We start from the raw sequence: 25,110 nt of genomic DNA on the forward strand, positions 1-25,110 counted from the left end.
TTTTTTTGCAATTTTAATTTAAAACCCTCCACCCGCAAAAAAGCACTTTTTTAAGGTGTATTTTTTCCTATGACTGGGAGCAAGAAAGAAACAAATATAATTTGCAAGGGTTCTTCATAAACAAATTATTAATTGATTTAGGACCAGCTGAAAAATAATGTCAAAATTGTCTCCGCAACAATGAGGTTAATGTAGCTTATTCCTAATACGTCTGCTGAATCCATGTTCCAGGCACCAACTACTGTTTCACTAACACACATTTCTGTATCGCTCCTTCTCTGGTTTGTTTTAGGAACTGCACCCTCCTGCTTGTTACAAAACACTTCCAGCATTAATCACCTTTTGTTGCTGCAGAGAGGTGTACTACTGTAGGTCCATGTGGGGTAGGTAGGTGTGCACAGCACGCTGGTGAAGACCCCGGGTTTGGTTTCCAGTCAATGTTTTGGAGCAGACGGTAAAATTATCGGAGATAAGTGTGGAATTTGCAGCTCTGTAGTGCAGGAATGTTCACACTGCGGGACACACCCGTCCGCCCTTCCCACAGAACACAGCTCTCGCCCTGCAGCCTCTGATCCACAAGAACCTGCTAGTTTATGGCGGACAAGAAGCTCAGAAGGGTTAAGGGTTCTTCAGGCCGTGCTCACAATGCAGCCGTCAGGGGCTGTAAAAGGTACTGTAATTGCACCATGTGCTATAATCTCCAGTTACTCCTGACTTATTACCATTCATTCATTCCACACTTGTAAAGCTAAATATCACTGCATCAATTATCCCTATATTCAGATGTGCCTTTTTTTATTCAACAATTTCCTTTAGATTGCTAGCTCCTGTGATCAAATCCTTCCCACTTCTCTTTCCCAATGTATGTAATTGTGTTTATCTCTTGCTGTCCTGTAGAATTTGTTGGCACTTTATAAATTTCGTAATAAACTCGAAAGCAGATTCACCTAAATTAGGGAATAAGGTTCTAATACTTTCAATGCACAATATCGCTATATTGGGGTTAAGTTCACCTGCTAACGTCAAGGCATCTCCTGTAGGGAGCTAGTGATACAAATTTATATTCTCAATATATATTCTGACTATAAATGTGTGTCACTAGCTTAGGGACGCCCCTACAGGAGATTCCTTGACGCGGACAGGTGAGCTTAACCCCAATATAGTGATATTATGCACAAAATTCTCCTTTTATGTAAATGCTGATACAGTGATTTTTATATATTGTTTGTTTCTGAGCGCCGGACAACATTTTTCTTTTATTTGCACTTGCAAATTGGTCTTATTTGTCCTTGGCTGCAGTCTCAGATGATTTCATTCACTTGTACACATCTCATTATTTTAAAGAAGTGCGTCTTTCTCTCTTTCACTCTTTTCAATATTGAAATACACGTGGGAATTTGCTTGACCTAAAAACATTCACAGTCCTTTACAAACCATTAAATGCGCAGCCACGTAGAGTAAGTATTAATTCTCTGCAGTGCACGCACTGGTACAGCCCCATTTTTAATTTAAATTGTTTTCACGCCATCACACAGATGTTTGACAGGACAGTTGGTAGCATTGTAGTCTATGGTAGGACTGTGCATGCCTAACTGTAGGGATATTGTCCTGCGTTCTGTCAATGTTGGATCACCCCTAATTAATTACCTCTCTCTCTTTCCATTTTTCTCCTAAAAAAAAAAAAAAAAATTTGCTGTGAAAATGGGCTTATTAGTGTAAAAATAGGTGCATTCTATCACCAGAAGAAGAAACAAGAATTAAAATTAATTGATCTTTATTGAAATGTTTAATTATTGTAAATTCAGTTTTGTTCTATTCTATAGTAAAATCGTGCGTTTCTATCTTGCACTCTTAAATGGCAAATAAAAATAAAATGCTTACAAATTTAAAGCTTTATCGATCTGAATGGCTTAAAGCAGGCCTGTCCAACCTGCGGCCCTCCAGGTGTTGTGAAACTACAAGTCCCAGCATGCCCTTCCAGATATCAACTGGTTGTCTACTGGCAAAGCATGCTGGGGCTTGTAGTTTCACAACATCTGGAGGGCCGCAGGTTGGACAGGCCTGGCTTAAAGTATCCTAGCAATGCTATGCTTCGCTGTTTGAGCTTTTTGTCCAATACCGACGCCATTTTGCCTGTTGACAAAGAGGTTTACGTTGTTTGCAAAGCTGCATTGTAGCCAGGGTCAGATGGAAAAGTACATTTTACTTTCATATTTCATACTTACAAATGTTTTATACTTGTATTCAGTGGAACACCAAGCATTGCTTTCTGTCTGAAAGTTTGTGGGCTGGATAGAGTACAATGGCTGGGTGGGATGAAAGTTGTGTTTTATTAATTACTAAAATAAATTGCTTACAAAAAATTCCCCGTTTTGAAATGTTCTCTAAAATGAATCGTCACATGGATTAACCTCAGTGGTTACCTGTCCCATTCTCTCTCTGTTTCATGACTTATAACTTTTATTTTAGCTTTGTTGCTGGATAATGTATCTTGAGTAATTTTAGATTAATTCTTGGATATATTTAAAGAGTACATTTATTTTATTTTTTTGCTGTGACCTGGTAGAGAGAGCATCTATTGAACAACTGTATATGGGTAGGGTGTGAAATTTTAAATATAAAAAATAAATACAATAAAAATGAAATGAAGACTTTTTGAGGTTACAGTGACTTGTAGTTGCAGTAGTGGACGGCAGAAGCTGTTAAGATGACTGTGGTTTTACCATTTTATTTTAAGTGTTTCCAGGGGCAGTCGCTTCCGTCCTGCACGGTGTGTGTTGCGTTCAGTCGTTGTGCTGAGGTTCACAGTTTCCTGTAGAGAGTGCACATTGTCCCTGGGTGAATGCAGATCACTGTGTACTATTTAAAGGGACCTTGTTCTGAAATAGAAATGTGACTGGCACAGAAATGATTCCAAGATTTGGACACTAGAGGCGCTGTTTCATGGCAGCGGTTGCAAGAGATGCGCAAAATAATCACAGTTTAAGCGGTTTTACGCTCGATTTGGGCAACCTGTTGCTGTGCAACTGCTGTGGAACTAATAGTCCCAGCATGTGCTGATAGTGTCTGGGACATCTAGTTCAACAGCAGCTTGGAGAGCCACGGCTTGACTATTTTGAGTTTCCTTTAGATTTAAGTCCGACATTACATTGTAAAACGATGAGTGGTGATTTAATTTTTGCTGTGTCTGTATAAAGTCCTTTTTTTTTTTTTTTACATCTGTCCCTGTATGTTTTTCTTATAGAGTGTAAGCTCTGCGGGACAAAGTGATCATTTGATAAGCTAGAAATAAAAGGCGGTGTCCTCTTATTGGAAATTGCAATTCATTTAATTGGTGCCCTTGGACACAACTGTATTACAGTTGTGTTACATCCCAGAGCAATGACCATAAACCATGCTACCTGATGATCTATAGACATGGTTGAAAAGCACAGAAGGAAGATGGAAACATATTTAGTTGCAGGAGGAAACCTTCATGCAAACACTTGTAAAGTTGCCTGAAGGTGGAAAATGACATTTAAATTCCTTTCTTCCTGTCTATTAGACAAATGGAAAATCCCAACAGTGATGGACCCGTGTATATATTTTATTAACTCTGTTACTTATTTTAACGCTTCCTGTTTTACCTTTGTCAGTATAATAGTGAGACCCACGTTCTCTGCCCCTTTATATAGACCCTGCAGGGTAAACATTTAGCGTCTATACTCTGAGCCCAGCGGACGGCACCGTATGAGGCCGGGATCAGCGACTGAGTCCATAGTGGTTTTATCTCCTGTGTTCCAATGTTACATATTTTCCTTCCCCGCTGCAGATGCCAACGATGAGGACATTGTTGGCCGAAAGTATGTCGTTGTTGATGGCAACCAGGGGAAACATTGAAAAAACATTTATAGTACATTCCTCTGGTCCTAAGCTGCGCGTCTTCTCATTACTGCTGGTGAGCCGTTTAGTTGTGCACGCTCTTAAAGTCCTGCGCGAGGGCGCGGCGGTGTCGTGCCCCCCCCCCCCCCTTCTGCGCGAGGGCGCGGCGGTGTCGTGCCCCCCCCCCCCTTCTGCGCGAGGGCGCGGCGGTGTCGTGCCCCCCCCCCTTCTGCGCGAGGGCGCGGCGGTGTCGTGCCCCCCCCCCTTCTGCGCGAGGGCGCGGCGGTGTCGTGCCCCCCCCCCTTCTGCGCGAGGGCGCGGCGGTGTCGTGCCCACCCCCCCCCCCCCCCCTGCGCGAGGGCGCGGCAGGCCTCAGTACATTTCCTGCACACGGTTTTGCTGACCACGCTGCCAGCTTGTTGGCATTTTGTGGTCACCATAAAAGTTTTGCCAAGAAAATGAGTGAAGCAGGGTATAGGCCAATGTGGTTAGAATAAAGGGAATTGAAAGCTGAAATTAGTTCTGATCTGCAAAAAACTATTAAACTCTTATATGTGAACAAGATCTCAGCAGTGATCACAGACATGTGGGTTTTCTGTGCTTCGTATAACGATCGGGAGGGATACAATGTGCTACCATAGTAGTCAGTCCTGTGTCACTGTATATTGCTCTGTGTCCTCTATATACTGCATACATACCATATGCTGCTCTTTATAATATCCTGCCTCATACTGTCCTGTGCCGCTGTATACTGGTCTGTAATACCATATCCTGCCTCGTACTGTCCTGTGCCGCTGTATACTGGTCTGTAATACCATATCCTGCCTCGTACTGTCCTGTGCCGCTGTATACTGGTCTGTAATACCATATCCTGCCTCGTACTGTCCTGTGCCGCTGTATACTCAGATGCTTTTTGTATAAAAATATCTAGAGTTTTAATTAATAATAACTCTGCTTCTTTCAATAGTTTAGTAATATATCTATCTGTGAACATTCCCAGCTTGTAAAATCTCTTCTGCCAATTCAGTAAGTTATGGGCTGTTTTTAGTTACTTTTTGAAATATATTTTTAATACTTTATTGGTCAATGTTTACGGTGTTAAAGGGAGACTATAAAGAAAATAACTTGATATTTCAAATGCTAATCAAACAATGTGCATTTCATCCTTCTCGTCCTTTAGTTTTGCCTTACAATTGTGAACACTGTAAACGTCAGTAATTACTACACATATAGAATAAAGCTGGGTAAACACTTCTACAATTTACCTTCAGATCTGTGATCTTCATCTCTCATAACCATCTGCTGAACAGATCCTGACTCTGTACACTGTACAGATATCTGCCTACACTGCTGGCCGTGAGTGCGTGCACACTGCCACATGTGCCCGACATCGTTCCATCGTTGATCGTGATTTTTAGGAAGTTTAGAAAGCCAAATCGACAGATGCGATGTGTTTGATAAGATAACACATGATCGTGGGAGCGTACACACTAATGCAATATCTGAACAATTGGTCCTTTATTGTTTCATCTGCAAGATAATTGTATCAATGTGTCCCCAGGTTAAGTATCTGTGACGGCAGAGTAGCGTTCAGCTGCAACACAAGATAATCCAGCTCGTGTCTGCAATTTACTCCATAATTGGGTATAAATCTGTCCCAAAGCCTGTGTATTAGTGAGAACAGTGCTGTCTAGTGTTCCTCTGAGAACCACAAGAGAGAGATGAATATTATTTAAAACCATTTAGGGATTATCACTGACAGTGGTGCCCATCTGGCTCAGGTGCTAATTCTGCAGCCGGTGTTAGATAATGTACCTAAAATAAACAAGGTGTTTATATTTAGGGTTATACTGTATAAGTGCTGCTATATCCATCGCCCTTCTGCTCACCTTCCAAAACATTGAGGAGAAGACATTTAGAAACTCAAATACAGACTGTTGATCACTATGGAGAAGTTCGGGTCAACCTGTGCTCTCCAGGTGTTGTGAAACTACAACTCCCAGCATACACTGCCAGCTGTCTGCTAGCAAAGCATGCTGGGGTTTGTAGTTTCACAACACCTGGATGGCCACAGGTTGGCCAGGTCTGCTATGGGGAGACGTGGGATTATTTTGGTATACAGAAGCGGATAACAGAATTGGGGAAGGAGAGAGGACGGCACGTTCCTGTACCATTATCTGCAGCCGTGTACACTGACATTATGTATCCCTGTGAGGGTACCTGTGTCTCCTCTGTTCACCTGTCCAAGTTCCGGAACAGAGGAGGGAGGATCTAAAGACACCTGTGTGCTCGGGCTGCAAAGCCAGTTCCCTCTGTAGCCAAGTCGGCCAATTTAGTGCGGGTTGGTCAGAATGCTGTGTGTCTGTGTGTGTGTCTGTGTGTTAGTGTTAGTGTGTGTGTCTGTGTGTTAGTGTTAGTGTGTGTGTCTGTGTGTTAGTGTGTGTGTCTGTGTGTTAGTGTTAGTGTGTGTGTGTTAGTGTGTGTGTCTGTGTGTTAGTGTTAGTGTGTGTGTTAGGGTGTGTGTGTGTGTGTGTTAGTGTGGGTGTTAGTGTGGGTGTCTGTGTGTGTGTTAGTGTGAGTGTCTGTGTGTGTGAGTGTCTGTGTGTGTGAGTGTGTGTGTGAGTGTCTGTGTGTGTGAGTGTCTGTGTGTGTTAGTGTCTGTGTGTGTTAGTGTCTGTGTGTGTTAGTGTTAGTGTGGGTGTTAGTGTGGGTGTTAGTGTGGGTGTTAGTGTGGGTGTTAGTGTGGGTGTTAGTGTGGGTGTTAGTGTGGGTGTTAGTGTGGGTGTTAGTGTGGGTGTTAGTGTGGGTGTTAGTGTGTGTGTTAGTGTGTGTGTCTGTGTGTTAGTGTGTGTGTCTGTGTGTTAGTGTGGGTGTCTGTGTGTGTTAGTGTGGGTGTCTGTGTGTGTTAGTGTGGGTGTCTGTGTGTGTTAGTGTGAGTGTCTGTGTGTGTTAGTGTGAGTGTCTGTGGGTGTTAGTGTGGGTGTGGGTGTTAGTGTGGGTGTGGGTGTTAGTGTGGGTGTTGGTGTGGGTGTGGGTGTGGGTGTTAGTGTGGGTGTTAGTGTGGGTGTCTGTGTGTGTTAGTGTGAGTGTCTGTGTGTGTGAGTGTCTGTGTGTGTGAGTGTCTGTGTGTGTGAGTGTCTGTGTGTGTGAGTGTCTGTGTGTGTGAGTGTCTGTGTGTGTGAGTGTCTGTGTGTGTGAGTGTCTGTGTGTGTGAGTGTCTGTGTGTGTGAGTGTCTGTGTGTGTTAGTGTCTGTGTGTGTTAGTGTCTGTGTGTGTTAGTGTCTGTGTGTGTTAGTGTCTGTGTGTGTTAGTGTTAGTGTGGGTGTTAGTGTTAGTGTGGGTGTTAGTGTGGGTGTTAGTGTGAGTGTCTGTGTGTGTTAGTGTGAGTGTCTGTGTGTGTTAGTGTGGGTGTCTGTGTGTGTTAGTGTGAGTGTCTGTGTGTGTTAGTGTGTGTGTGGGTGTGGGTGTTAGTGTGGGTGTGGGTGTTAGTGTGGGTGTCTGTGTGTGTTAGTGTGTTAGTGTGTGTGTGTGTCTGTGTGTTAGTGTGTGTGTGTCTGTGTGTGTGTGTGTGTCTGTGTGTTAGTGTGTGTGTCTGTGTGTGTTAGTGTGAGTGTCTGTGTGTGTTAGTGTGAGTGTCTGTGGGTGTTAGTGTGGGTGTGGGTGTTAGTGTGGGTGTGGGTGTTAGTGTGGGTGTTGGTGTGGGTGTGGGTGTGGGTGTTAGTGTGGGTGTTAGTGTGGGTGTCTGTGTGTGTTAGTGTGAGTGTCTGTGTGTGTGAGTGTCTGTGTGTGTGAGTGTCTGTGTGTGTGAGTGTCTGTGTGTGTGAGTGTCTGTGTGTGTGAGTGTCTGTGTGTGTGAGTGTCTGTGTGTGTGAGTGTCTGTGTGTGTGAGTGTCTGTGTGTGTGAGTGTCTGTGTGTGTGAGTGTCTGTGTGTGTGAGTGTCTGTGTGTGTGAGTGTCTGTGTGTGTGAGTGTCTGTGTGTGTTAGTGTCTGTGTGTGTTAGTGTCTGTGTGTGTTAGTGTCTGTGTGTGTTAGTGTTAGTGTGGGTGTTAGTGTTAGTGTGGGTGTTAGTGTGGGTGTTAGTGTGAGTGTCTGTGTGTGTTAGTGTGAGTGTCTGTGTGTGTTAGTGTGGGTGTCTGTGTGTGTTAGTGTGGGTGTCTGTGTGTGTTAGTGTGAGTGTCTGTGTGTGTTAGTGTGTGTGTGGGTGTGGGTGTTAGTGTGGGTGTGGGTGTTAGTGTGGGTGTCTGTGTGTGTTAGTGTGTTAGTGTGTGTGTGTGTCTGTGTGTTAGTGTGTGTGTGTCTGTGTGTGTGTGTGTGTCTGTGTGTTAGTGTGTGTGTCTGTCTGTGTTAGTGTGTGTGTCTGTCTGTGTTAGTGTGTGTGTCTGTCTGTGTTAGTGTGTGTGTCTGTCTGTGTTAGTGTGTGTGTCTGTCTGTGTTAGTGTGTGTGTCTGTCTGTATGTGTTAGTGTGTGTGTCTGTCTGTATGTGTTAGTGTTAGTGTGTGTGTCTGTGTGTTAGTGTTAGTGTGTGTGTCTGTGTGTTAGTGTGTGTGTCTGTGTGTTAGTGTGTGTGTCTGTGTGTGTCTGTGTGTGTTAGTGTGTGTGTGTGTGTGTGTGTGTGTTAGTGTGTGTGTCTGTGTGTGTTAGTGTGTGTGTCTGTCTGTGTGTTAGTGTGTGTGTCTGTCTGTGTGTGTGTGTGTGTGTGTCTGTGTGTGTGGGTGTGGGTGTTAGTGTGGGTGTGGGTGTTAGTGTGGGTGTCTGTGTGTGTTAGTGTGTTAGTGTGTGTTAGTGTGTGTTAGTGTGTGTTAGTGTGTGTGTGTGTCTGTGTGTGTGTCTGTGTGTGTGTGTGTGTGTCTGTGTGTTAGTGTGTGTGTCTGTCTGTGTTAGTGTGTGTGTCTGTCTGTGTTAGTGTGTGTGTCTGTCTGTGTTAGTTTGTGTGTCTGTCTGTGTTAGTGTGTGTGTCTGTCTGTGTTAGTGTGTGTGTCTGTCTGTGTTAGTGTGTGTGTCTGTCTGTGTTAGTGTGTGTGTCTGTCTGTATGTGTTAGTGTGTGTGTCTGTCTGTATGTGTTAGTGTTAGTGTGTCTGTCTGTGTGTTAGTGTTAGTGTGTCTGTCTGTGTGTTAGTGTTAGTGTGTGTGTCTGTGTGTTAGTGTTAGTGTGTGTGTCTGTGTGTTAGTGTTAGTGTGTGTGTCTGTGTGTTAGTGTGTGTGTGTGTCTGTGTGTGTTAGTGTGTGTGTCTGTCTGTGTGTGTGTTAGTGTGTGTCTGTGTGTTAGTGTTAGTGTGTGTGTTAGTGTGTGTGTCTGTCTGTGTGTGTGTTAGTGTGTGTGTCTGTCTGTGTGTGTGTTAGTGTGTGTCTGTGTGTTAGTGTTAGTGTGTGTGTTAGTGTGTGTGTCTGTCTGTGTGTGTGTTAGTGTGTGTGTCTGTGTGTTAGTGTTAGTGTGTGTGTGTGTGTGTGTCTGTCTGTGTGTGTTAGTGTGTGTGTCTGTGTGTTAGTGTTAGTGTGTGTGTTAGTGTGTGTGTCTGTGTGTTAGTGTTAGTGTGTGTGTTAGTGTGTGTGTCTGTGTGTTAGTGTTAGTGTGTGTGTCTGTGTGTTAGTGTGTGTGTCTGTGTGTTAGTGTGTGTGTCTGTGTGTTAGTGTGTGTGTCTGTCTGTGTGTTAGTGTGTGTGTCTGTCTGTGTGTTAGTGTGTGTGTCTGTGTGTTAGTGTTAGTGTGTGTGTCTGTGTGTCAGTATTGGAGAAAGGAACAAACTCTGATCTCGTGTTTATCATTCAAAGAAAATGGTCAATGGCAGCAATTATCTGTGTTGATCACAATTTTAGGTTCCTGTAGGATCCAACTACAAGACCAGATCCGCCCAATTTGACAACTCACCTGTTCATCCAAATTGGCCACCGATTTGGTTATGGCGTCATCCAGTCAGATGACCTGATTTCAATGTATGTGGCTACTGTATGTCATGCTGTCCGTCTCATCCGTCTGCTGACTGAGCATTTTACAAGTCTTTACTGATTGGTAGGTTCTAAGAAAAGGGGCAGGATTCATAGGGCCCTAGGCATGGTATTAGTTTGAGGGCCCCCCATCTGACATACTGGCCAGTGTGCCCAGGTGCATCTAGGGTGTCACCTGAGGAGGGGGTGCAGTCAGTAGGCGGGTGTAACTGGTCGATCTGGAGACTGTGTGCGCTGGAAGCAGTGGTGCGGTGGGTATGAGCGATGTGGGGGATATGAACCATCAAAAAAAGAGGAATTGGGACCTAGACTGTAGCCTAGGTTGCCTTGTGGGTGACCCACCTGTGGTATGATCAGAAAGGTTTGGGAGATGTCTGTGTCTGTGTGTGTGCTGTTTGATGGAGGAAATACTCCATGACTTTAGTATTTACTGCTCTTCCATATTGTAACTTCTGGCGAGTGATTGATGAATGACCGCGGTGCGCTGCTCTGGTGCTGCCAGACGCTTCCCTTTCCACCAAAGTTTTGCGGCTCAGGGCGATGGCATCTGTGGATGGAGCACATGTTTGAACAGACAGAGGGTAGAAACTGTTCACGGCGAGAGCAGATCCTGCAGAGTGCACCAGGGCGCCTAGTTTTGCAAAGCTGTGATAAAATGATCCTTGAAATGAGAGAAAGTGGTGGAGAGGACGCATTATGTAACTTCCCTTTCTGTGCAGAGGAGCTCGCAACCGTTTTCACGCCACAAAAAGACTCTGCACCAGCTCCGGGCTGGGGGTCTTCAAGCTTATTCTATATTTTTAAAGCAACGCGTTTCGCATCTCTATGTAGCTGATTGTCAGGAAAGTGCATTTCTAGACTCAATCTGAGCAATATAATAAATATATTCACACACGTAAATGATCCCTGTAAAAAAGACACAATGACCTCTCACTCATGTTTAACTTTAATCCATGAGGTTAAACTGAGCCGTGTTCTCGCAGTGCTAGGGGCCAGTGGGGATCGTCCTTTTCGGAGTCATGTAAAGTCCACTGCTCCTCTGCATTTAAGGGGTTAAGAGAACACACAGGTCATGATGGGAAGTGATCTGTGGGCAGGGGCAGGCTGGGTAACAAGGGGGCAGGGGGGCAGGTCCCATAGTTAGCTATCTTGGGTTGGGCCCCTGGGCCATCTGTATTTTTTTTTACTTTAAAATGTTCCTAATAGGCTGCTAAATCGAGTCCTAGCCCCCGAGCTAAAACTTGCCAGCCCCGCCCCCTATCTGTGGGTGTTCTTAACCCCTTAAATGATGCTGAGACCTACTCTGGCATTGGAAGCATGCCCATGAGCAGACTATGGGCACCAATGCCAGGGATCAGGGCACGCAGAAAGAGGACGGGCAGTAAATGCGCTTTGTAAATGATGCCTATTTCATAAATCTTCTTGTACAGGCCTGACCAACCTGCGGCTCTCCAGGTGTTGTGAAACTACAAGTCTCAGCATGCCCTGCCAGCTATCGGCTATCAATCCACTGGCAAAGCATGCTGGGACTTGTAGTTTCACAACACCTGGGGAGCCGCAGGTTGGCCAAGCCCGGTCTAATCCTTTGCTTTGTGTCTGTGTTGTGGTGAACTCTCCCCGTATATCCGAACCTTCGTGTTTCTATAAAAAATATATTTTTTTTTGGGGGGGGGGGGCTGAATGTCTCTCCCTGGATTCTGCACTAGTATGGGATCCTTTTCTGTGTTCCGCAGGAAGGACGCAGAACATACCATTGTAGCTGCAGGATGCAGATAAGATTGAGAAGTGTTCTGTGTATTGTACTAGACGGGGGGAGAATCGTAGCGTTGAGTTAAGGGTTAGTCCAGGGCGTGTCTCCTGTTTCTGGAACTGTGAATGAGATTAACATGTGTTCACTGCAAGTCTGAAGTATTTCATGTAAGAATGATTCATAACAAACACAAAGTATACGAGAAATCTATGGTATTGCGGCCAAAATTTGCAGAGTTCCTGAGCAGTTTACTGTAATTTAGCTGCACAGTACTACTTCTCTTATTCTACATGTAAGGTTTAATTTTCAGTATATGTTATACAGTGTGCATGTTCACTATACAGAACCATTCTCTCGTTCCAAGTCTTATTTCTTTGTAAGTAAAGCCATGGCACAGTACAACTTCCCTGTTCTTGTAAGATTGATTCTCAATACCTGTTTTGTTTCTGTATGTACGTATATATGCACAATATCACTCCTGTATACCGGATGCTAGTTTTAGTAGCGAATGTTATTCTGTATGTATGGAGTACACAGTACAACTTCTGCTGTTCTGGATGAATTTGGAGCTATCTACTGCACAGTATTATTTCTTTCTGCTAGATGCGATTCTCAGTATCTGTTTTTGTTTGAAATAGACCTGTACTATGAACGTGGTCAGAGGTTATATAATGGGGCAGGGTCTTATGTTGTATATATTGAGATCCATGCCCGGTATTATTATTCTATGAAGTTTACAGAATATATTTTTATTAAGCTGAATTAGGTCAGGACAGGATGGGTCCCAGAAACGTTTTATGACGTCACATCCAGGGGGTCTCTCCTGCCGGGAAATAAATCCAAGTCGCCAACATTTCCTTCTGCTTTCTGTATAGAGTAATAGTTTCCATTCCGCTCGTCCCAGGGGCTGCATTCCATAGTGCGGCCGTTTTATTTTTATTGTTTTCACATTTTCTGAAACTGATCATTTTCAGATGATTTATTAAATAAATCTCATCATGCGCTGATTCTGCAGAGTGTTTGTACCCTGACAGAGATGGCAGCAGACTGCCTGGTCCACAGCAGCACAGAGTATATCAGGAGATGTGTGATGTGTTAGTGAGGACAGGGCTGCATGTGACAGGGGCAGTGACATGATGTGAGGAGGGGAATGGAGGCAGCAGGAAGCCACAGACTGAGAGATATATAGTGGAAGGAGCAGGGTCCCCCAGCAGCACAGAGTATATCAGGAGACAAGTGATGTGTTAGTGAGGACAGGTCTACAAAAATGTCAGCTATGTGTCTATACATTATATTTAGCCATTTTCTGTAGTTCTTATTGATTTCAATACATGTTTGTTTTTTATCACAAATAGTCTTGTAGAGGCTTATTTTCATAATATTTATTAGTTTTTTTAGTTGTCTTGGTAACAGAAATCCTGTCCAGTTTGGTAGATTCAAACTATAAGGAAATAACTGACTTGTTATACTTTGGTATTTGAGCTTGTTGACCACTATGAGAAAACTTTGGGGGGGGGAGCATATATCAGATTAAAATCAATCTATAAATTCCCTAAAATGCGCCTTAACAGCAGCAATTCCATGAAAATGTTTTTTACCAGTCTTTTTTTCCCGGGCTTTTTTTCTAAGCCACTGTGGCAGGCTTTAATAACCATATTGGTATTTTACCATTTTTTCTTGGTTGGTTTCCTCAACTTGCTATTAATGATTTATAATTCTGCACCATGCACTACCATGCCAACCACAGTCACAAGGCACATCATGTAGTGAGCATAGAGTCTTTGGAATGCCCCTCTGAGCTCTGTTTTCTCTATTTACTGTAAAGTAGTGCCTCCCACCACCATCTACCTTCTGCGTCCTGCTGTGAGTCTGTGACTGGCAGCCGTATTATTTACAACATCCACACATATTCTTAAAATCCTGATCAGAAGCATGCTTTAAAAGGTTCTTAACTTACTATTGAAGAATACAGAACCTTTTCCATGTGGGACGGCTGCATTAATAATTATGACTGGTTGGGCAAGACGTTTCATTCCCTGAGACATCCACGACTTGCCTCGTCAGGCACCGGTAAATGACATAATCCGGTAAGGCTTCGAGGCAAACACGCTCTGCACTTAACCTGCAACCGGAAAAACCTGATGTGGAACTAGTGGAAGAGGCAAGTGTTAAAAGCACTGTGTCCCTCTTGCTGCAAGCCATGGGGTGTGTAGTTTGCTGATTGTGATTAATCCTTCACAGTTTACTTTATTAGAACTATTTTTATTTATTTTGGTATATAATCACTGATTAAATGATACAATATTATGGGGAAGATTCAAATTCCCAGCGCGCATCATTACCGCCTTATTACCGTTAGTACCGTATTTTAAACACTGATTTCTGCTCGGAAGCTACGAGCAAAAATGAGCATTGAAATTACCGTACTAACGGTAATAATGTGCATCAATAACTAGTAGCTGTAATAATGTGCGTCCCGAATTGAATCTCCCCATTTATCTGCAAATTCTGAAAATATATCTCTGGTTAAATAATGTATAACAGGAAGAGATGTAAAAATAACCTAAAAACAAAATATCAAATTATTATGCAAGTATATTGCGCGATCATATTACACAATGCTGTACAGAGAATATTTATCATTTACATACAGCTTGCAATCTAAATTCCCTACCAGACACACATCCTGCTATGGTTAATTGGGCGCAGCGCTAAGGTACGCTATCATATGTTTTTGGACTGTAGGAAGAAACCTGCGGAAACACGGGGAGATCATACAAACTCCACACAGATAAGGCCCTGGTTGGAAACTAACCTCCACAATGTGAAGCAGCAATGCTAACCACAGTGCCATTATGCTGTGCAGTATAACTCTTTTGGAGGTCAGAGTAGTTCTGTGACCATATACAATTGTGAGCCTGTAGGCTTTTAATTCCAAAGTAATATCTGTATTATTACACAGTGGAGGATAGTACATTATTCCTTTTAATACGAATGTTTTTAATGTGAAACACAGTTGCAGGTATAAGGGCATCCTTGTATCCAGGTGTGTGTGTTGTCCTGACGTTTATACGTTCCATCCCGGAACCCTGACAAGGTGTCATGTGACACAAGTGAAATTACTACTCCCCAAATATGTTCTATTTTACAGATCCATATAAAGTCTGTATCTCTCAGTTCCACAGATGTCGCAGTCCCAGAGATGCCTCATCGCTCGGATCCTGTACTGAACGGCCAGGTATCATCCTCTGGCATCAGTATATTAGACCGGCTCATTAAGACCTGCCCGGTCTGGCTGCAGCTATGCATGGGTCAGAAGCAAGCGGTGGAAATGCTCAGCAGAGAGGCCTCTGGGGTAGGTGAACCTCATTAATCAGATGTATAATTCATCCACTGAGCAGCTGATATGGGGCAAACCTGGTCACCACCATACTTCAACCACTAGGTGTCACTGTGCAATATGTTTGTGCATCTAGAATTGAAATGTCCACTTGTATTAATAGATCATCATCATCTGAGCCAAATCTGATTAATGGCATACAAAACACAACCTCATATTTTCAGTATACGATACAGACTACCTGTGTTACAATACAGCCCTCTGATGTACAGTTTGTAATACAGACCCCCCCCCCCCCACATTGATTAAAATGCAGAGAAAACCACTGAGCCTCCTCCGCCTCAGATTGCAAGATGTGATTGGAAGTAAGCCACTGCCAGTCAAAGTGCTCGTTGCATTTATTCAGTGAACCAGTCACTGAATAAATTCAACAACCAATCAGAAGCTGCTGCATTGCACTAAGGCAGAGCCGGCAGCGTAACTCGCTGTCAGTCTGTGCTGCTCCTCTACAGATTCATCATCACCATTTATTTATATAGCGCCACTGATTCTGCAGCGCTGTACAGAGAACTCGCTCACATCAGTCCCTGCCCCATTGGAGCTTACAGTCTAAATTCCCTAACACACACAGACTGAGAGAGGTCACAGATAAGGTCATGGTCGGGAATTGAACTCATGACCCCAGTGATGGGAGGCAGAAGTGCTAACCACTGAGCCACCGTGCTGCCATAGATGCAGACTATGCAGATAATATAGCTTGCTGTGCAGGATAACTCTGCCCATATATATATTTTACGGAGTGTTAATAATAAGGTGAATATAACCTGTAATCATAAATATGGTATATTTCTCATTGAGACACGTGTATTCGTGTTTAATAGCTTGTTGTACTTTAGCTGTATAACTTGAATACAGAGTAAGGGGATGGGCTGTTCACCACTGGGGTCCCCAGAGGTCTCTGCGTTGTCTGAGACATAATTATGTGATGATGACATTTTTCTGGACCAGTAGTTGGCATCCCCTTGTAACGCACCCTTTTCCAGATGCATCGTTATTGATTAATAATTTAACATGTTGTGTATGCGATGAGTAGGAACTGGGGAATGCGATCTGCGAGTGTCCTTCTGTTGTAGAACTACAACACCCAGCAGGGGGAGCAGAGGGTCATGGAGGTGAGGACACCACCTCTTATCCCTCACCCTACATTTGTGCTACCTGTAATGAGGTTTATACCCTGAAGTGTTGTGTAATCTTGTTACATTGTGTCTCTGTTGTAGGTCTTCCTGGTAACTCGAGATGTGGAGATGAAGTGCATGGTCCTCTGGGTTCATTTTTCGGAGCAGAAAGAGGCGACGGACATCCTCCGTTGCAACATCAGAGAGGAGAAGACAAGTATGTTCCAATTTGTCAATTATTTAACATCAAATCTCTTCCACACCTAAATGTCACACTGCGGTTTATCATATGACCACCAGAGGGCGATGTCCTTTAGCAGATGATTAAAGGACCTTTATCCTAAAAAGTAATAGTGATATGATAGAAGTTACTCAGTTTAAGGCATTTTCACAGTGGGGATTGTTTAAACATTCCCAGTGGCAATATAAATGTTTCTATTTGTAAGGATTTGGCTCTCAGTCCCCCTGTGTCACTGACCTAAACAGTACAAGATATAACAATATAAAAGTCCATATAAATCTCAAACCTCCACAATTAATAAAATCCAACTAAAACAATCTGAATTCGGTCAGAGCATCATATTTCTATATCTTAATTGGTAAACATTAGGCAATAAATAGAGACCTTTAATAAATCCTACTGTGTACTCACAATGAATTCATTGTGTTTATATCAATTCCTGAAATAGAATAATACCATTATTTTTGTATAATTCCCAAACAATACAAAAAAATACTACAGCTATATCCCAAATAAATCTCTGTTGTACAAATCAGCCCTGAAAACAATCTGCAATATTTTTTATTATGATACAAAAAGTCTAAAATGGTAATAATAAAAAGTAATATTACAGATATGCAAATGATATAGTTAGTAGTAGTAATCCTTTAGATTAACCATAGGTGTATTGAAATAAATAAGTGGCATCTTTGTATCCAAAAAGTAATTAATGCGTAAGAAAGACAAGGAAAGTGGAGGTGTTGCCCATAGCAACCAATCAGATTCTAGGTGTCATTTATTCAGTGCCCTCTAGAACAGGCCTGTCCAACCTGCGGCCCTCCAGGTGTTGTGAAACTACAAGCCCCAGCATGCTTTGCCAGTAGACAACCAGTTGATAGCTGGAAGGGCATGCTGGGACTTGTAGTTTCACAACACCTGGAGGGCCGCAGGTTGGACAGGCCTGCTCTAGAACATGACAGCTAGAATCTGATTGGTTGCTATGGGCGACACCTCCACTTTTTCTCTTTAGAAGGTTTGATAAATCTACCCCTGGACTCAATTGAAAATAACACAACTGTTTATAGTAAAACGACAGAATCAGGGCTGTACTTTCCCCCATACAGTTCCTCTTTCATCTCCTCTACTGACGTTTTGGGTAAATTTTCTAGCACTACATCTGAACAGCTACTTACTTGATAAATGTGTATGTTGCAATTCCTTCTCTTCTCTGGTAGGTGTTAGTAATAAGTCTAGTTCCTCTTACAGTAATTGTCCTGGAAAGTAATTCACTTCCTACTTATCTCTGTTGTGTATGTTCAGGTAAAATAATTCTTGTTTAATTTAGAAATAAACTTATCTTTAAGAGGTTCATGTCCCTGTTGCATTTCCTTCTGTACTGGTCGTCCCCTAATCAGACTTTAACCCCTAATATATACTAATTTTCCTCATAAAACGTTCTTCTACCGCTCAGTCAGTCCCTACATCGGTTGTCTGTCTTTTACTGAATCCAATATAAGTTATTTCTAACAGACAATGTTATAACCAACACTGCACCAACTTACACCTCTTCCCTTGTCTCAAAATATCTCCCACTTCACAAATTGGGTATTCAACTGTTAGCGAGGTTTTTTTTTTTTTTTCTTTCCCCGCAGCGTAAAAAAAAACAAAACTCCTGCGGTTTCTTGACGGCAATAGCGATCACTTTGAGTTAGCGCAGCGGGAAAACTCGTGCAATTCAATTAAAAAAGAGGGAACGCTGCCCCCGCCTGTTAAACATTGTGTTTACGAGATTTTAGGGGAGTGAAGGGGAGTTTTAACGCAGTCACTTATAACACAATAAAAAGGGTTTTGCATACATTAGATTACATTACACATTGATAATATCTACATTTCAGTACTTTCATTAGCATATTTTTTAATTGAACTATTTTTTACCATACAATCATCTATACCATTAGTGTTTTTTTTTTGTTTTATTTCATTATTCTTTCACAAGAAAATCAACTTACACAAGTTAGGCATTAGTGATCACTATAAGTTTAACTTTTTTTTTTTTTTTTTTACATGATTTCAAACACTTTTCAGAGGTGTTTGAAATCATGTCAAGGCGGTGCGAGATAAAACCGTATATTTTCCTGTTTAACGCGCCGCATTAAAAAAACAATTGAAGAGCTTTTAACGCGGCCGCCTCTCGCACACCCTATACATTCAATAAACCTTCTACTGGAGAGCGAGAGGGGCGTTTCATTAAAAAAACTGTAGCGTAAAAATGGAATTGAATTGCGGGTAAAGTTAACCCGCTGGAAAATTATAAAAAAACAGCATTCAAATGACTCGCTGACAATTGCATACCCCCCAATGATTTTGATTAAATTGCAATAAAATCTTTGTATGGTTTTGATGCCATGTTTTCTAAACACAATCACATTGCATGGTATTCTAATTGGATGATCTAGAAAACGTTTATGCAATAAATTTGAGTGCACTTTAATTGTACAATTCTGTATGATTTTACACCGCAAGGTCTTTGTGCAGTTGATTTAAATTAATTTCTGATTGGGTCTCATTAATTCATAAATTCAATGTGTGTGGGGGAAATTGCAAGGAAGCTGATACAATCTACAGTCACAAGTTGTGATTGGTTTGTAACTTGTGTAAATTGCTTTACTCTGAATCGCTCTACCTAGAAGATGCACATTTGGGTGTTTTTTTTTTCTTTCTCTCAGTTTCTAGAGGTTTTAACTGATCAGAATTGGAAACGGGATAAAAGTAACTTAGCTGCCTAGTACACAGCTAATTCTATACATTAACAGTGCTGCATTGGTAACTCCACAGGCAGACAGTGACTGACAGGCTTGTAGACTTGCTCTGCAGAACCACGCTGTGAGTAATGGTGACACTTTACCTTCTATCAGAGCGACATTAGAATCTCGGGGTAACGCTGAACAGTGTATTTTACCTTCATGGTTCATATCTGAAACTTTTATGTTTGGGTTTTAAGGGGGAGACTTTGTAAACGGGTGCAAAGAAAACTCCCTGCGTATAACAGGTGCCGCAGCCGGCAATGCGTTAGACATTTGCTAAACTGAACTGGAGAAATGCTGCGAGTTGCAAGATATTTTCCGCACAGTTACTTATATATCAGTTTTCATAAATCTCACCCTACATATTTGCTGCTGGATGGGTGCTGTGTCACCGTGAGAGGTCTGTGAGTTACTCTGGAGAGATTTGGGGCCCCTGGTCACCCTTTCAGCAGATGCCACCCGCAGCATCACGTGAGTCTGCGAGAGGACAGCTTGCTCCTGCTTTCTTGTAAACCAAATAAGAGAAGTGATTCTGTGGTGTCATCGAGTGACAAGTCTGTGGCCGGCCTGAGAAAGAAGTGTCTCTGCCTGTCTACATATCAACCAGCGTTCATGTCTCTCGTGAGAGAGCGTCACCTGAGCGGTCTCTCAGCCCATGCACTAGCACGTTATACTGTGAGACAACTCTCTTACTGCTCAGTCTGCAGCGTGAGAGGCGTCTGGTAACGTGTATACACCTGGAGCACCATCTCCGTATCCTACATAATGATTAGGACTAGGAGTAGCACATGGGTTACGTTGTTACAGTCGCTGAAGCCGCATGCTGATAGTTCGGGAGACCTAAACTGAAATGGAGTGTGGAGTTTATATGTTCTCCCTGTGTTTGTGGGGGGTTCCTCCGGGTGCTCCGGTTTCCTCCCACATTCCAAAAACATACTGGAAGGTTAATTGGCTGCTATCAAAAAATTGACCCTAGTCTCTGTGTGTGTGTGTGTGTGTGTGTGTGTGTGTGTGTGTGTGTGTGTGTGTGTGTGTGTGTTAGGGAATTTAGACTGTGAGCTCCAATGGGGCAGGGGCTGATGTGAATGAGTTCTCTGTACAGCGCTGCGGAATTAGTGGCGCTATATAAATAACTGATGATGATATCAACCGGAGACTTGGGGCTTGTTAACGAAGAGCGCGGGGACGAGAGCAGAAGGTCCAGGCGGGCGACATAGATGGCAGAGTACACGGTGTGATGCCAACGGCCGCTCGTCACTTGCGATCGTCTGCGTAGTTACACCTCACTCAGGATACTGTGCGTGGTCCTGAGACGTAAAGTTGGGTGCACAGACATTATGGGGTGTATTTGTTCGGGGAGCGTGATATCACACAGCTGGATAAGTGGGGAGAGTATAGTTTCACAGCAAAATAACCAAATACATTTTCGGCACCATCTGACCCATATTCCAAATAGACGCTCTTCTGAGCCAAATCTGATTAATGGCATACAAAACACAACCTTATATTTACAGTATATGATACAGACTACCTGTGTTACAATACAGCCCTCTGATGTACAGTTTGTAATACAGACCCCCCCCCCACATTGATAAAAATGCAGAACCCTAATCTGAAAACCACTGAGCCACCTCCTCTATCGATTGCACAATGTGATTGGAAGTAAGCCACTGCCAATCAAAGTGCTGGTTGCATTTATTCAGTGAACTTCACCAACCAATCAGAAGCTGCTGCATCGCAAAGAGGAACCAGCAACGTAACTCTCTCTGTCTGCTCCTCTCTGCAGAGTCCTTCCTCTTGTTATTGAAAGCAGATGCCCTATTGGGGATTAAGGAAAGGAGGGGGCAGCAAGACGCATCTGGGGCAAGACTAGATTAATAAAATTAATAACCTTTTAATTCACATGCACCAGTTAATGCAGTAACATAAATGCAGTGGCAGAAATGCAGTAACATAAATATAAAACAATGAATGCAGTAACATAATTGCAGGGAGATAAATATAAATGGTTGTTACCATTTCTGCTGCAGCAATAAGCGTACGTAAAAGTTGTTTCTAACCTATCTACCTGTGTGCTGTAATCTTGAGCTGATATGTGTATCTGTACTCAAGTAAAGTTGTCTGAAGGTGGAAAACCCCAAAGTTGCCTCTAGGTGGTAATATATATGTGGTGTTATCATTAGTCAGTGAGTACGGGGGGAAGGGTTTGGTACATATCCATTGTTCTAGTGTCACATATGAAGGTCTTATACCCCGGTAAATCTATGGTAACATGCAATGTTTTATTTGATACAATGTGGCCATAGCGTTCTATTCCTGGCTGTTATTACTAGATCTCTGTATTTAATGTGTATATTACTTATTATATCTCCCTCTCTCTCTCGTTTCCCCCAGTGATGTACTTGGAGGGCTCCATGCTGGTGTTTAAGGATATATTTAAGCTGGTGTCGTTCTACTGTGTGAGTAGGTGAGTAGATCCATGTTCTGCAGGACATGCTGATTGTCTGGGGGTTTTCATATGGCCGTGTGCTCCTATAAATCAGTATAGAGGGTGCTGTGTTGTCGCCGCTCCCCTGGATAAGCGCTGTGAGTGGCTATCGGGAACGCTGTACAATCGGGTACTCTTCCAGCCCCACTGGAGCTCATTAGTGTGGTCGGAACAGAATCGGTCATATGTTAAACGTGCAAAGTATGTTTGTTTACTGTGGATGCTGCTACATATAGAGGAATATAGAGGATATATTACCTGTTCTCATGTCCGAGCCGATCATTCTGCCACTTGTCACTGGGCGTCTGGAATTTAAAGGGCAAGTACTACATCTGGGAAGATAAATTAGGATTTCAAAATTACATAAATTCTATACTTTTTTTTTTTTTACAATTTTCTGTACATTAATAAATCTCTAACACTGGGGTGTAGAGACCTTTTGCGCCCGGCTGTATACGTTGATGAAGGGTCCCTCCCTAAATGATTTAGTGAAAAAGAGAAGATAATTCAGTGTAATGATTTGCATAACATGCATATAATACACCATTACACAATGACATGGAGGTTGGCCATTGTGGAACTACTAATCCCAGCCACAACTCCTGCAGAATCACAGGCTGCCAAATGAGGTCATTATGGACAATGTACAACTATTTTCAGCTCCTTTTATCTTTGTAAATTTAATATGAATTGAGCACCTGTTTCACTGAGCACTTCGCAAGTTCCTGTCGCCTTAAATGTTATGTCCATGTTGTGTGAGGTGCCCCGAAATCTGCACCCAGAGGACCGTGTACTCCAGGGCATAGTGACATTATGTCTGTAGTTTATTTTTGTCGTGGGAAGCGGTTATATACCCATTAATTGTGTGGTTCTGTATTGTGTTCCTGTAATTACCAAGGAAAACAGACATTTGTAATTACAGTACATGTGTGTGTCACGCCTAATCTGTCCCGTGTCTGATCTGTTCCACGTGTACTATGAGTCTGCCGGTCTGTTTGATTTCCCCTCCATCCTGCGCTTTACAAGTCCTAGATAACCAGATTTCTTGACCTGGAGCCAATACCCTCATGTTTTACTCCTGTTGAGTCGAGTATTGGCTAAACCCATGCTGTATGACTGGTCTTGTGCCTTATGGCTAAAATCCAGGAGTTTGTTGGTTTTTAAAATGTATATTAACACTTCTTGCCATTTAATCTAGGAATTGCAGCTGTTTGGAGATTGGCTTGCTGTGCTGTAGGTAATAGAAATGACTTGTACAGATTGCAGAATAGTTTCAATGATATCGGAGCAAGCATAACTAACATGCTATGCTTTATGATTTGAATGTTTTGTCCCATGTCCGCACCACTTTCAGAATTGGATGCAGTCAGAGTAGTAGGAAAAGCTATTAGTGTTTATGGTGGAGAGGTCTCACTTTATTTTTTTTAACAGAACTGTAGTGGAAAGGAAGGGGGAGACTGCACAAAGTATCTTCCTTACCTGCTTCTTATATGAAAATGTTGGGCTTAGAAAAATATTTTTAATGGAAACTGTTTTGTATTGTTGTTTTTGTAAAACTATGGAAACCTAAATAAAGCAATATTGCATAAAAAAAAAAATATTTTTCTTTTTCCTCCTCTTATTGCTTATACTAAAAACTTACTTTATCAGTCACTAATATACAAAGAGTGATGATCTCTGGAGGAAACAAATTTTAACGTTCCAACTAGGAACTTAGTGAATGTACAACTCTCGTCACTGTTACATATGTCCAGCTGTGTAATAAAGGGCAATATTTTGACATATTTTTCTATTAGTTCTACTGCACAGATACTTATCTGTGGAGTGTTGTTCTAATGTTCTGTCCTTATTGTAACCGTTTCTGTTGTTACATTGTAACACTTTGTAGAATTCTAAGAGGTAGATTTATGAATCCTTCTAAACAGGAAAAGTGGAGGTGTTGCCCATAGCAACCAATCAGATTCTAGCTATCATGTTCTGGACTGTACTAGATAAATGATAGCTAGAATCTGATTGGTTGCTATGGGCAGCACCTCAACTTTTTGTTTTTTTTTAAACGTTTTAGTGAATTAGAGTTAAACATTGCAGCCAGGAGATTAATCTGATTTTCTCTCCGCAGAGATATTTTACCTTCACCCCTGAAGCTGCCGCACGTCATCTCCAAGGCGCAGAGTTTGAAAGATCTTGAAGTTATTTCTAACCTTGGCACAGGTGAGTCCTAAAGATACCGGCTATAATTCTGTCTTAGACGTTTGTAAACTTTTATTTTTATTCCTGGTGAAGGAAAATTCGGTTATATCAAACCGAGGACATTTTATTCTCAGAATATGGGTGACAGGCGCCACAGATGTCGCACGCGGCCCTTGAGAATCCGCCGTCAACTCTCTTGATTGGTCAGACTTTTCCTTTTCCTATTTGACATGAATGTGCCATTCTGGCGCGTTCACACAGCTTATCGCAAAAACAGGGATAATCTTAATGTCTTGCCTATTAAAATAACTTTTATAGCAGGAGCCACACTGTTTTGACAATGGGGGACAATCCCCATCTTGGGCATAGAATTCTTCTCTCTGGGTGTTCTTGTAGGTTGGGGCGTACGTTATAAGACTTGTGTAGGACGAGGTCAGTAAACGGGAGAGGATTGTCTGCATAAAGATGGCGGCTGTGATAGGAGAATGCGCAGTGACCAAGGAACTGTCGTTCTGCCAGTTTGGGTGGAAGGGTTAACAGGCAAATCCTTTATTTCACATTTTATGGGTCAAGCCAGTACATACCCTGTCTAGTGAGGTAAGGTAGCTCTGTGGCACTCGCTGGCAATACATTTTCTTAGGAAACCAGGTCCTCTGAAATGGGCACGTTTCTCGGATGACACAATGTGTCTTATCTGCTTGTATTGTCATGTACCAGACCAGGGCTTGACTTATGTAACAGACAAGTTCCCCGATATTGACACTAAGCAGCTGTGAGGCTGTACTCACAGACCGAGACTGCAAATGGTCATTTTAGTATGGTCAGAATGAAAATCTGTATTTGTGACAGGATAATGAGAGCCGTTTACCTAATTTGTAACATTTGTTTTTACACAATGTATAAGTAAAGAGTACAGCTGGTTAACATGAGTTTAACAGGTATTTTAAATCTGGATAGTAAATTCTGCATTTGTTATTTGGAATAATCTGGAAAAACAACGCAGAACATTGCAGCGCTTAAGGGGGATAGATGGTACAGAGACAAGTGATTCTGGCCTTACAGTTGCATGGTGAGTGGGCACCCAGAGATGGCTCTGTGGGGTCTACAGCAGCTGGTACCAGCTAGGAGAGATCATGGGTCAGAGTCAGAGACAAACACAGGATTTGTAGAGGGAGTTTCCACACCACGCCACCAGTGGGCGTGACCAGCATGCATGGGGGCGTGGCTATAATATTAGACAGTACTTGGCTACTCTTCATCTCTTCCTATCCCCATAATATACATGGGCAATGCTGTGTGAATTACTGTTGGGTGCACGCAGCTATCCCTTTTCAAGC

At 42.5% G+C, this 25,110-nt stretch overlaps 1 protein-coding gene across 2 annotated transcripts in view; it reads left to right on the forward strand.

Moving 5' to 3' along the window:
* Nucleotides 1-25,110, forward strand: part of RIN3 (Ras and Rab interactor 3) — a 49,856-nt gene that overhangs the window by 11,651 nt on the left and 13,095 nt on the right. The window contains exons 1-5 of one of the 2 annotated variants that reach the window (XM_075193340.1): nt 345-670; nt 14,734-14,911; nt 16,174-16,288; nt 21,490-21,562; nt 23,703-23,794. In XM_075193340.1, coding sequence (XP_075049441.1) covers nt 594-670; nt 14,734-14,911; nt 16,174-16,288; nt 21,490-21,562; nt 23,703-23,794 — 535 coding nt within the window. In that variant the 5' untranslated portion in view covers nt 345-593. Of the gene's footprint in view, nt 1-344; nt 671-14,733; nt 14,912-16,173; nt 16,289-21,489; nt 21,563-23,702; nt 23,795-25,110 lie in introns of those variants that run through there. The other variant, XM_075193341.1, reaches the window with a different exon arrangement.

The sequence above is a fragment of the Mixophyes fleayi genome, chromosome 12 (genome assembly GCF_038048845.1).
Source record: "Mixophyes fleayi isolate aMixFle1 chromosome 12, aMixFle1.hap1, whole genome shotgun sequence".
NCBI lineage: Eukaryota > Metazoa > Chordata > Amphibia > Anura > Limnodynastidae > Mixophyes > Mixophyes fleayi.